Raw genomic sequence first — 13,378 nt, 5'->3', positions numbered from 1 at the left:
AAATGAACCATTCATTGGTAGCTATGAAGTAAGCTACTTAACCATTGTTATAAATGCAAAGGCAAATTTAGGTTAAATAAAAGAACAGTTTATTATAAAACAATTTTTATAATAAAAATAAACAACGAGGAAAAAACCACAATAAAATAAACAGCGCAGCGCTGGGTGGACAGGGGTCTATACCCAAAGGTATAGGTGTTCCCAAATCCACGCTCGAGGGTTCTCTGGCCTGGGTTTTTATAGGGATTTTGTGTCCTGAGGCCAAATTCCAGGCAGGCACCATTCACCAAGGGTCTTTGATTGTTGGATGAATTGATTTCCTGGCGTTGGAGAATAGAGTCAAATATACGTCCGGCAGAGTCTCCTCATATGTAAAGAAGTTCTGAGTGTTCCTTGATTGTATCTTCGGTTGGGCTCTCAGAGTGAAGTATCCAAGTCCGGTGTGGAGTCGATGGATATCTCGGCTGGGCTCTTCCTATTGTCCGGCCTGATTGCATCTTCAGTCGGGGCTTGCAGGAAGGGGTGCCCCAGTGCGGTGTGGAGTCGATGGGCATCTCGGCCTGGCTCCTTTCTTTGTTTGGCTTAATTGTTCGTGTCCTGCTCTTTCTTTCAGGCTGATGAACGTCGTAGCCTAGGGTCGTTACCGCCTGAATGGGTAGTTACTGCTGGGTTTGGGGGAAATTCTTAGGCCACACTATATTTTATATAATTTTTACATTGTTACAAATCCAGTTATATACTTATTTATTCTTTCACGAATTTTTATCCAAGGTTACATTTATCACACCATGACAGAGAAGTGTTGCAAATTTAGGGACTCTCTAAACACTGACACAGAGCGTAGTTTAGAAAGGAGACATTGTTTATTCTGTGCAGGGTACAAGGTGGAGTTTTCCACAAATAAAGCACAGCAATCCTTGAAACTTTGCACTATATATTTATATTTTATATTTTATATTTTATATTTTAGTAAACAAATCACAGCTCATGGGTTGCAAGTTACTTAGTTCTCTTATTAATTAGTCTTCTACCTTTTATTGGTTGAATGAATCTCGTATTTCTCATGCTAATGTGTCTGCATACTCACCTGATGCTAAGTAGGAGGGTTTCTTGAGAAGGTGGTCCGTGAGTTACTGGTCGAAATCTCTCACTGTGAGACTTGAGCCCATGAATTGGCCCGATGCATTGCACCCAAACAACGTGGGGATCTGTGGCTCCAGCCAGCTGACAGCAGGCACAGCAGGAGCCAACAACTCAATCGGAACTTTTTGTCAGGACCTGAAGTGATAGGATAAGGAGTAATGGGTACAAATTGACGGAAAGGGAGTTTAGTTTAGGAATTAGGAAGAAATAGTTCCTGTGAGGGTGGTGAGGCATTGGAACACGTTGCCTAAGGACGCTGTGGATGCTCCGAGCCTGGGTGTTTTCAAAGCCGGGTTGGACGAGGCCTTCAGGCGGCAGGCGGGGTTGGGCCCCTTTTAGGGTCTCTTCCAACCCCTTAACGTTCTATGATTCTACAGACCTCAGAACATGCAGTCAAAGGTAACCCTTCATTCAGGGTCCCCCCTTTGAGGCTGTCTGGCCCTTTTCGCTGTTAAGAGACTGTTTCACAACCCCCTTCTCACTCTCTCTAACTCCCTGTGCAGATGACAATTTCTGCCGCTTGAGATGCCAGCGTCAGAAGCGCACAGAGTCGGAGAAGCGAGGTCCGTGTGCTCACGGACAGCACGGCATTTGCTGCGACTCTGTGGTTCTGGCGGGCCCGGCGCCGCCCGAAGGGCAGCGAAGCCGCGCCACAAGATGGCGGCTGCGGCGGAGGAGGCCGGGCGGCCGCCTGAGGAAACGCCGGGGGAGCGGAGCGGCCGCACCCTGGAGCGCCTGGGGAGGGCCGGCAGCAACACGGACAGCGACGAGACTGTCGTGGAGGGCTCTGTGACGGAGAGTGATGTGGAGGAGGAAGAGGAGTTCTGTAGGAGGAGGTGGTAATGCGGTGTGACTGCGAGCGCCACCTGCCCACCTGTTTGTGTGGGGGCGGCGGCGTCTGATGGGGCCGCTCCCGAGCTAAGAGTTTTTTCTTTCCATTTTTTTTCTTTTCTTTTCTTTGTTTTTGTTTTCTCCTCTCTGTTCAGAGCCGTTTTATATGTTTCTAGACCCAGTATTTCTTAGCTCTGCAAGTAGCTCCATTTATTTTCACACATCTTGTGTGCCTTGGTGCTTATGCGTCAGGACCCACCATTTTAGTAACATTTTAGTCAGCAGAAGTGAAATATCCCAGAAAACAATTAGGAGAAAATAAATACTATTAAATACAGTTCTTGCTAATTCTATTTCCCTGCAACTTTGCCTTGATGTCATTTCTGTCATGATATTATCTCTCGCATCCTTTAAGATATAGCAAGGATTTGAAATGCAGATATTTGTGATGGTTTTGTGGCACGATAGTTCTTGGAAATACTTAGAAGCAGCGAGGTGCCTCCCTAGTGACGTGTCTATATGCAGAAAATCACATGCATCTCTAGAGTTTGGGAGTTTTTTACAGTTTGTGTCAGCGGTCGCCCAGGCGTGTCCCCACGGCAGAGGCTGGGATGGGCGCTTTCAGACGCCCTTTGAGTTTATGGACTGTAATGCTCACAACTCCTTAACGACCTTTTGTTCTATTTATTTTGCAAAGGTTGGCTTATCTTAACAAGGACATTGCTTTAACAACTGAGATAAGTGTTAATAAAGGTAGGACAGATTCTTTTTTCAATCTGTGTTGATTTTTCTCCTTAAACTGTTGCTTTGGATTTTGCCTGAGTCCTTTAAACTTGAGTGTTGCATGAAATTCATGCTTAGGAGCTGTGTGCTTTTTGATTACATTCCTAATTTTAGCTCATATTTTAAAAGATTCTTCAGCACATTTTTAATATTTGATTAGGTTTGCTCTTGAGTTCTCTGTTCTTCCTGTATACTGTATACTGTGACTGAGAATCCCTGTCTTGGGAAGCGTTTGAGCCATATACAGAGATGTCCTTTTTATTTACATGTATGTATTTTTGTGTACATGTTTGTGCAGAATAAAATAAATTGATTCTATATGCATAACAGTTGTATGTAACTTTAGCTGCTTATAGTATTTTAAAAATCCCATTAATACTGCTAGTATATCTGTTCTCTTTAACATAAAAAGTTTGAGTAGGGATATTTCACTGCATTATGTTTAGTGTATCATTAAATACTTTCAGCATAAATGGATGCTCACTGATTTAATGTCTTAAAATATTCCCTAATAACTCCCACAGAGCAGGTTGCATGAGCAAACATGTTTTAGTTATATAATAGTTTCACATCACTTCCTTGTCATTTTTATATGTTCCATTTGACTTGCGTCCTATAGATTTTATTTCAGTGATATTTAAGACTGGCTATTCTTTAAGTGACACATGGTGTTTTTCCAGATTTGGTTATCTTTTTGCCAAATTGAAGGTCTGAGTGGACTATAATTTTTTAACAACCTGCTCTGAGTTAGTACGGATCTTATCTTCAGCCCATTGTAATCTGCAGAAACTCCAATGGCTGAAATTTCCTAATGCTGAACTTTTTATAGTTGCTTAATAGTCCTAAGTGAGGAGAGAAGCATCATCCCATTTTGAGCTTCCCTGTGGCTGTCCACTGGAATTAAATCCTTGCAAGATTCAACATACATGGTTTGAGGCATGTCTGACTGTGTTCAGTCAATTGTACTCTGCAACTTTAATAGATTGTGATATTTTTAACATTCTGCCTGCATCATATTATATTTAGTAAGTTAGAATTTCATCATTCACAGTTTAGTGCATACTTGTATAATGGTAATTTGGTGATGAGATACATAGTGTAAATATGAATTTGATTATAATTTTGTTACTGTCAGTAACAACATCTTAGTTTTCCAGCATAGGGTCCAACCTTAGGGCTTTCTATCTTTTTAAGTTTTTTTTGAGGGAAGATCTTAATTTGTATAGTCACTGAAGAAACAATGCTATCTAGGAGTACAAGTATATTTTAATCGCATGGATCAGGCAGGTTACCAAAATTGCAGTTATTAATTTGAAACATAAGTGGAAAGACCTATTCTCCAGTGCAAAATTGGGGATGGTGGTGGAATACGAAGTGAAATAAATTTCCACTGCTGGCTGGTTTTAATAATTTCTATTTCATACATGTAGTTTCAAAATCTGGTGTGATAGATTATTTAGCCAGTTAAATCCATTGCATGTCAGAAGTTTTGATGCATGTAGCTCAGTTACTGAATTATGTAAAAAGTTATGGAATTACAGAAAATTACACAGAAATGAAGACAATCAAAATTTTAATTACCAGTTTTTTGGTTTTTTTTTCCTAGGAGCTTTTTCTCCAGAAATCTCTTTTATACAGAAATTTGGTGACCACACATATTATCACAGGACAGAACAGATAAATCCAGTAAGTCCAGCAATGATAATGTCTTCTCTAAGCATATCTAATGATTAATTATTAATAAACCCACTGGGCCTCCCCTTGAGGGGATCTGGTGGCTAACAGCCAAATTGAATTTCATCTTGTCACCTATGTAGCACATAGTCTGCAGGAATGTATCAAAGTGGCTTCTCTGTTTTTTCATGAGATTATAACTTCTCAAATTTGAGGAACAAGCCCAGAACAAAGATGAAGAAGTTGTGGAGGAGCACAGACTTTTTGATATGTTCTCTTCAGGATCTGAAGGGTAATCATCTGAGTTGACTGTGCCAGCATACGCCCTGGATTACTCACTATGAGATTAGCTGTTATCCAATGATTGATCAATTGTTTCTTTCAAAGGGAAAGAGATAATGATCCAAAATGTAGAATAAAATGTCTGCTTGCATGATGAGGGGTAATTATTTTACTCTATGGATAATTCTGCATTCCCTAACCTGCTAATTAGCCTACCTTTTAATGTATTTACCATGGTTGGTAGCTAGCCCATAAACTTCTATTCAGTTGAGCAATTAGGTTTCCACCTGCATATGGCAGGGTCATGAAACAATTAGAGACAAACAGGTTCTCAGCTTTTAACTGTGACTGTTACACTCTATTTAGCCTGGAATCACCTGTCTAAAACCCAAAATCTGTGTATCCTTATTCCAGTAAAACAGAGTTTTTCTAAAAAGAGCTAGACTGCTTCCTAGATGACAAAAGGTACATTGAAAAAAGACAAGCTTTCTACTGAAGTGAGTGCTTTACAGCTCATTCTAGAATTGCAAATAAATTTATCTCAACTGACAATGTGGGAAACAGTGAACAAAATCCAAAATAAGCTGTTATTTAAAAGATTTTTCTCCATAACTTGATTTTGCTCCTTGCATGTGTGAGGGTTGTCTTGACTGAAGTTTATCATGATTTTCTAAGGATGAAGGGAATGAGAGAAGTGCACTTTGCTCTTTCCCTTTCCTTTCTGGGAGATGATCTGACTAACTGCTTCTTAACCTTAGCCTGTGGCTTCATGGTTTTCACCAGATTAGCCAATTCCAAATCTAAGGACAAATGCCCAGTCCACTAAAGGAAAAGTCAGAAAAGCAAAGAAACCTTCTACTTTTCACCAAATAGTTTGGGTAATTGTTAGTATCTTTTGTTTTGGTGGGACCTGTATAGCAAGACACTGGCAGCTTGGTCATGCACAGCTTGGGGACAATATAAGATATTAAATTTTTATTGAATACTGTAAGGAATGTCCTTGGCCTGTTGTCTTTGATACCCATGAATGTACATAGCACCAGTGTGGCTCTTCAACCACTTCAAGAGCCAATATCCAATGGACTTTCATAGAAGCTTTCCTTCTATGTCCTCAGAAATTATCATATATGAATACAGCATTTAGATGTGATGTGATTTGAGGTTTATGCAGAGTAGATGGCTGTGAATGTTTTTATAAAAAGTAACTTCTGTTTCAGTTGTTCTAGAGAGTCTTGGCTTTCTTTGTACTTCAAATGAGTTATGGGAGACTTAGGATATGCAGTTCTGTCTTTGATTCTGTAAGGTAAAAAAATGTAATTAAGAATTTTCATCTACCAGAGATACAGTAGACATATATACAGATTTAGTAGGATCCAAGTTCTTTTAAACAAGTAATTTTCATTATCTGTTAACATGGTATTCTATAGCTTGTTTAGGCAGGTATAATGATTGTTAGTTTGTGCTGTCCCCTTTTTTTTTCCTTATGCTGTTTGGTGAAGTGCACCAAAAGTTGTTAGGTAACACCTAAGAGCTTTTAAGCATTAGTCTTTTTTTGGAAAGAATCCAGAATTCCCCTCATATAGTTGTCTGTATAAATAAGTGTTCAAGTGAGAAAAAAATACTAAGATTTTGTAGAGTTTCTTCATCAAAAAGGAGGGCAGGAGGAAAGGTTGTTCCTAGTGCTTCAGTCAGCGGCCAAAACCACCGTTTGTGTAATGTATATGGTTGGAGAAGATTTCTCAACCAGTGAGCAATATGCCGATTTCGCTTAGAAACTAGTATTTTAGCAGAAAAAATTAGCATCTTCTTCCAAGTTATAATGGTAGTTTGCTGAGATTTTTAAGCATCTCTCTGAGCAGTGTTAGCCAGTTAGAGAGGTTTAGTAGTTTTTCTGGTTTTCTCCTGACTTTGCTCAGTCTCTGGATAATGTTCTGTGTAAATATTCAGGCTGACTCACCTGAAGGGTCTATTTAAGCAAAATAAATAGCTTTCTGCGAATTATCTCACTGCCATGTTTTGGAAATACATCTGTCAATAATTTCACAAACTGAATAATCTGTTCTGTTCCAGGGAGCCTTTTAGTAGTGCTTGCTACTGGGAAATTTCTGTCTAGCTCTTGAAGCAATTGTTGAGATGTTTGTTCTTATTGTGTGGCTAGTACTTTGTGTAAGCTAGAGAAGTTGTCACTTCGTGTCCACACCAAGGTGTTCTTTCTTAGAGTCCTCTATTGCTGTTAATGTTGCCACTGTAAGTCAATGGTTTGTTTAAAATTGCAGCTGGTGTGTGATAGTCCACTAGTAATACCCAGTCTTAGCTCATCAGTGAGAGAATCATTCTGCAATTCACTTGACTGTCTTGATCATTCCTAGTTTGCTTTAGACTTTGTATAAAGGCTACTTTTTCCATACTGAGGGACATTTCTGCATTATTGGCAAAGGTACAAAAAACAGATCCAAGGTCTCTGTAATAAGGAGTTGGAATTTGGCTCCTGCTGTGACATCAGTGCTCTTCTTACCCACCTGCTCTTTCCTGTCTTGGCTTGTGGCAGCCCTGTCACTCAGAACCAGCTGTTGTGCAAGTCTGGAAGTTCCTTAAATACGATACTTATAGGGGTCTTGAGAGCAGTATACTAAGCATCTCTTTGAAACAACTTTCTAAACATGCCTTTGGAACAGCACCCTGTCTTATTTAATGAAAAAAGTTGTCTAAAAAAGATTAAAACTGTGAGTTGTAATTAAAATACCTTGTGTTTTGGTCCTTTGATGTATAAAACATCTTAAGTTTGAAGGAATCGTATCTTTCTTGCAACAGTTTGTTTTTCTTGTGGGTGAATGTTTTCTTCTATGGTATTGATTTATTTTTAAACATTTTTGTCAAACAGTACAAGTAAAAAAAGTTTTAAGTGGAATATAATATCTTAATAGTATCTTAATAGCTTTTATATCTTAATAGTAATGTATGTAATAATTGGATGTAAGAATTCCATTTCCCAACTAAATTACAGAAGGAAGAAGATAAGCCTGCAATAAGACTGAGAAAATAAACAATTAAATACTTTGTTTACTGACTTGTTAAGTTTTTGATTCCTTTGCAGGTACTTCAAGAGGCATCCACATCTGACCAGTCTCAGTCCCTACTGAAGTGAGTATAATATGTCATATAGGAATTCCAGTCAGGCAAAATTAAGTAATTGAGTAGTTCTGTTATACTTCCATTTGTATCTTATTTTATTCCCAGTGTTCTACTGAGAAACAGTTTTCATGTTTGCTTAGTGAAGGATCTGTATGTCAGCAGTAGTTCAGTGTCCAATATGGGTCAAGCTGTAGTTGGATTTATTTTTGTTGATGATACTACCTTAAATGGTTTAAGAATGTAACCAACAAGAGTAATGGAACTTGGTGAAAACCATTAGACAAATAAAAGCTTGTATTAAAAATATTAGGTTTTTGCTCTTGGAAATTATGGAAATATTTCAGTAGAAAATAGATTTATAAAAGAAATACAGAGAGAAGTAATAAAGAATAGAAAAGGCCTTTTTTTTTCCACTTAGAGAATAAATGTGCAAATGTTGCTAGCTCCACACAGGAAATCCAGAATTGTTATTTATTGCATATCCTTGTAAAAAAAAGTATATGTCTAAAATAACTACAGCTGTTTCTACAGGTAGCAGCCAACTCAAAGTACTGCAAAAATGTTCCTAAGATGAGCAGATTACAATTCTTTAAGAATTTTTTTATTGTATTATTTCATTTTAGGGGTTGGATAAACCATTCATCATCTACTGAAAATATTTCTAAGCCTGGTTTTTCATTAAATTCTGCAGCAGAAGAACAGCAAAATAATTCTGTAGGTATGTTTTATTTGTAGAAAACTAGGAATCGCTCTAGCTGTGGCAAAATCGTTTGAGAAAATCATTTGATAAGCTGAAGATGAGTATCCATGTGGGTTTATATAGAATCTGACTATATGTGTTTTTTACAACAGTTGTTCAGTTTTTATAGTCGTGTATTGCAAGTTCTGTTTTTTTAAGTATTCTGCTAGGATTGTTTGAGGAAGTAACTCTTTTCTCAAGCCAGTGGTATATATCCAATTTTAAATTATTTCATTGCTGTGGAATTTTCTGACAAAGGTTACAGGCCACATGGTGCTTAAAATACTTTGTAGATATTTAAGGTAAACAGGTCACGGAGGGTTCCTACTTGCATCTTTCTAACACATCCAAGTATCAGAGGCACCTGTAAGAAAAGAGAAACAAAAATGCTATTATTCACCAGGTCTGTATGGCAGGTGATGCTACTTAAGTTCTACTTCCATTCCTTAGTGTTCCCAGAAGTGCAGGACTGCCCCGTCTGTTTTGCTGTCTTCCACTTGAGCTTATTTTTGGTAATCCAACAGAAAAACATTCACTTTATTTCTGATTAGGAAATTGCCATCATTCACATGAGTGTTGAAACAGTGATGAGATGAGGGGGTTTGGGATCATCGCTATAGAGGCAGTAAGTTATTGGATTATTTTAGCAGTACTGTCTGCACTGTAATTAGAGAGGGCAGAGGCTAGGTCTTGTCATGTGAAATGGGTGGCAATCGCACCTGCTGATGGTCTTTGGAAACACAGGGCTCTAAACTGCAGTGAAGAAATGTGACAAAATAGCTCTGGCATATTATTTGGTGACTAACAGAGCCTAACCAGAAATTTTATTGTCAGTTCCACTTAGGGAACATGACTGGTAATTTTTAAGGTTTGAAAATTAAGCCTTAGTTAGGAAATTATGCCATTTTTTAAAGAGACGATAAGAACTTTCAGAAGTGGAAAGTAAAACTGATATATTTTTTTATTCTCCTAAATTTAGATATCAAATTGAATGGATTTCAGAAGGATGCAGAAGAAAAGGTGAGCACATAGCTGTTGAACCTGACACTGAGCACTTTTAAAACTTTAAATCTAAGCTTTATTTTCTGTTTTTTCAGTAAGAACTGTAGTTTCTAAGCTTCCAGTACACAGGAATAGAAGCATAGCATTTAAAGTGAAGTGGGAAAGACATCATCATGAGACAGAATCTATAAGGGCTGTTACTTAAACTAAAGTAATGAAGACACTTAGTAGGTTAAAATGTTTCCCACCAATGAAAGCTATGAGAAAGGCAGTGCATTTGGAAGGTCTCTGAGGAGGAAGAGGTTATCTTTAACTGTCTTTTTGTTTGGGTGAGTCTTACTTGTGGCCAGAAATAGGTAGTAGTAGAGTTTCTGCTGTGGAAGACTCTGCTTAAGGCAACTGTTGTATCATTATGGCTGTACCATCTAGTCCCGTTGTTTTGTACCTATAAATAAAAAGGGCTCTATATAAATCAGTTTACTTGGCTTTTTTCAAGGATCCTGACTGAGGTTTATGTCAGGGAAAAAGCAGTTCTTGGTAGAATTCACTGAAGGTAGATTTGAGACCAGTATTGATACTAAAATTGGCCAGACAGGAACTTTCTAACACAGTTTTGAGTATTTGAGAGCAGGCATTCTTTACTGCAGCAGTGGTCACTTGCAGGATCCTTCCTCCAGTTGAGTGCCCTGAGGATCTGGTGAACAGAGTGTTTATCACACAGATCAATCATGCATTCGTTAGCTATCCCCCCTTACTTAATATCTATTATTTTATTTTACATAGTTGCACCTCTTATCAAAAGTCCTTATATGGTTCTTTAGGGTCTTCTTTAGCTCTTTTCAACGTCCTATGTCCTTTTTAGGTGCCTGTTCCTTGACCCCTGCTTTTGAGTAAGCATGGTATCATTGTTTTGCATAACTTCTGCTTTGTCGGCCTTGCAGAGCTGAGCTGACGTCCTTCTTGCATTTTGCATGGCATCTGTTTGTTTAAGTTACATCCTTTATCTATTTCTCCAGGGCTGTGCTGTTCTGTTCCACTGTCCTTACCAGAGTAAAATGCTGCTCTGTTCTACTGTCCTTATTGTTCATGCATATTCCTGCAAATATGAGTGATGACAGGGTCAAATATTCCATCTTAGAACAAAGGGGGAAAAGTGAAATCTCCTAGGATATTACTAAACTATAAGTTTATTAAATGAAACATTCTCATTGTACAAGATTAGTCCCATAGAACAAATTCTAAATGCCTCAAAACAGAGATTGCCTATTATTACTAGCCTCTGGAGAATAGGCAGATTGAATGCTTTGAAAGTATCTCCAGAGAAAATATTTTATGACCCTGGAGTAAAAAGGCTGGAAATAACTACTACAGTGAATTTTTCTTCTTGGATATTGGCTGATGTTGGCACTAGCAAGGTCTGAGTCCCACAGAAGGATCTTTAGTGAGATGAACCAACGACTGTCACAGTCTTCCATATACTGATTTGAAGCAAGGTCAAGACAGACACCTTGATAACCAGCAGTGAGTCGTTGAATATCTTAGTTTTGTATATCACTGAAAATATAAAATAAATCTATAAATTATCTACACATAGAATTCTGACATAACTACTCTTACTGAATTTTCATGGTTTTGATGATGTAGCAGCACTGATTTCTGTTGTGATTAGTCCGTCAGTAGTGGGGCCAGTACTAGTACTGTTCAGTGTCTTCATTAGTGGCCTGGAAAATGGAACACACTGCACCCTCATCAAGTTCAGAGATGGTACTAGGAGGAATGACTGATAGACCAGATAGCTGTGTTGTCATTCATAAGGACCTGAACAGATGGGAAAACTGGGAGGAGAGGAATCCCATGAAATTCATCAAGGGGAAATACGAAGTTCTGCATGTGGAGAAAAATAACCTCAGGCACCAGTACAGCTGGGGACTAGCTGACAGGAAAATAGTTTTTCCAGAGAAGGACTTTGGACTGGTGGACCCTCTACTCTGCTCTTGTGAGAGCCCACCTGGACTATGGTGTCTGGAGTTTTGTGAACATGTCACATTTAAGGATTGAATTTCAGTTGACTTTGGGGTTTTTAGGATCTTGCAAAATTTCACCCACTCTTCAACAAATGCACTGAACTTTTTTCTTGGGAAATTTGTAAATGTATACATGCTGTTTATACCATAGTTCTTCAATAAGAGAAAGTTATACCAGTGTATTTTTCTTTTTCCCCAGCTTTTTAAAGTCTAGATGAGTTAGAGAAATGGTGTAAAAGTGTAATTCAATAAAGTACAGTAAGAGGTAATCAGTACTTAGAAACAATTTGATGCACATGTAAAAGATAGGAAACAGCTAGCAGGGGAATAGTTTTTCAAGAAAGACTCAGGGATTTATAGTATCTTGCAAACTGTACCTGAGTGTGTGCTGTCTGATTTCTACCCTTTGTTTTATTGTGTGTGAACTTTATCTAAAACATGTCACCAGTAGTTAAAGGTTTCTTGCATTGCCTGGTATTGCCACTTGCTGGCAGCAAGACTCCAAAAATGCATTGAAAGAGATTTTCTTAGATTTCTTAGATTTTCTTAGAGCGGTATTATAAACAAATTTTATATAGAAAAAAAGCATGGTTTAGGTCTCAGGAGGCATCATATTTTTTTTTTCTGCAGAGCATTTAAAACAGGGATAAAGAAAAAAATAGGAGAGGAATTTCTTCATATAAGAGTGGGTGCTTCTGTTGAATGTAGCTCAAAGTTATTAGAAAAACAGCAGTATTACTTTTCCAAGAACAATTACAATTTTGTGTTCTGTACCCAGTGTAGAAACCACACCATGAAAACTTCTCAAAATCCTAAGGTTTTGAACTGAAATTTGCAAAGATACAAATCCTCCACACCTGTATTGGATTCACATAAACACGTAAATCAAAACTCTTATATTGTGTTTTGTTAACGATGTATTTTAAGTTTGTGTGAATATGTTTACTTCCATTAATTCTATGTGACAGAAATTTTTAATGACTTTCTTTTAAATCCTTGTAACACCCTCAGGTTATTTGCCATTGCCATTGGCAATGACATAATATCTTTGATTAAAAGATTTAGTCTCTTTTGCCCTGGATTTTCACTGCTATAGAAGTCAACAGCTGAAGTTGAGACTTCTTTTGAGAGCTCAGTCTAACTGTTGTTAATGTATTGTATGAAGGAAGGCTTTGAGTCTTGTTGATTTTGCAAAAATGCATAATAAAATGTACACACATATATAGAAGGAGAGAAGACTTCTAAAGTGAATTTCAGTTAAATGCTTTTTAGAAAGAGTTCCTCCATTTTTTTGGTAAACTTTTTAAACTTAATTTTTATGTATCACTAAAATTAAGTAATGAAGATTGCTTTCCAGAAATAAGCCTCTGTCTACATGATCCTGTGGAAGACATAATAACAGTTTGAAAGGAACAGACCAGAAGATACATTTCCACATGTTTTAGATAATTGCTGCAAAACCTGCATGACCATCACTGACACAGATAACACAGTAAAAGAGCATTCCCTTAATAATGATACAGATATTTCACTGTTATCCCCAGGGAAAATTTCATGGATGTATTAACTGAACAGAATATAGAGACTAGTGAAGTTGACATCAGTGATTTGTTGAGTTACCCTAGTGATTCTGAGAGTCTTAAAGTTAAAAATCCATTGCCTGGCAAGTTAAAGTGTCAGGGTCATGCCTGTTCCATTGATCCATCAGCAGCTGAGAGCAGTGATGCCCTGCCAGTAGAGCTTGTGCTGCCTCTGAATGTCTTGTCAG

The 13,378-nt window shown here is 37.8% G+C and overlaps 1 protein-coding gene across 1 annotated transcript in view; it reads left to right on the top strand.

Annotated features, from left to right (window-relative positions):
• The first annotated feature begins 1,332 nt into the window (after nucleotides 1–1,332).
• The window catches only part of ANKRD31 (ankyrin repeat domain 31), a 63,237-nt gene continuing 51,191 nt past the window's right edge, over nucleotides 1,333–13,378 (top strand). Inside the window, 7 exon segments of the mRNA XM_088054417.1 lie at nucleotides 1,333–1,542; nucleotides 1,647–1,979; nucleotides 2,672–2,727; nucleotides 4,364–4,443; nucleotides 7,808–7,854; nucleotides 8,469–8,563; nucleotides 9,564–9,604. Of these exon segments, the coding sequence (XP_087910543.1) occupies nucleotides 1,669–1,979; nucleotides 2,672–2,727; nucleotides 4,364–4,443; nucleotides 7,808–7,854; nucleotides 8,469–8,563; nucleotides 9,564–9,604 (630 nt within the window). The 5' untranslated portion in view covers nucleotides 1,333–1,542; nucleotides 1,647–1,668.

The sequence above is a fragment of the Pseudopodoces humilis genome, chromosome 4 (genome assembly GCF_049639895.1).
Source record: "Pseudopodoces humilis isolate 2021_Gansu_Grassland_sample_001 chromosome 4, ASM4963989v1, whole genome shotgun sequence".
NCBI lineage: Eukaryota > Metazoa > Chordata > Aves > Passeriformes > Paridae > Pseudopodoces > Pseudopodoces humilis.
Note: the sequence above shows the minus strand (reverse complement) of the source record. Positions and strands in the feature narration are given on the sequence as shown.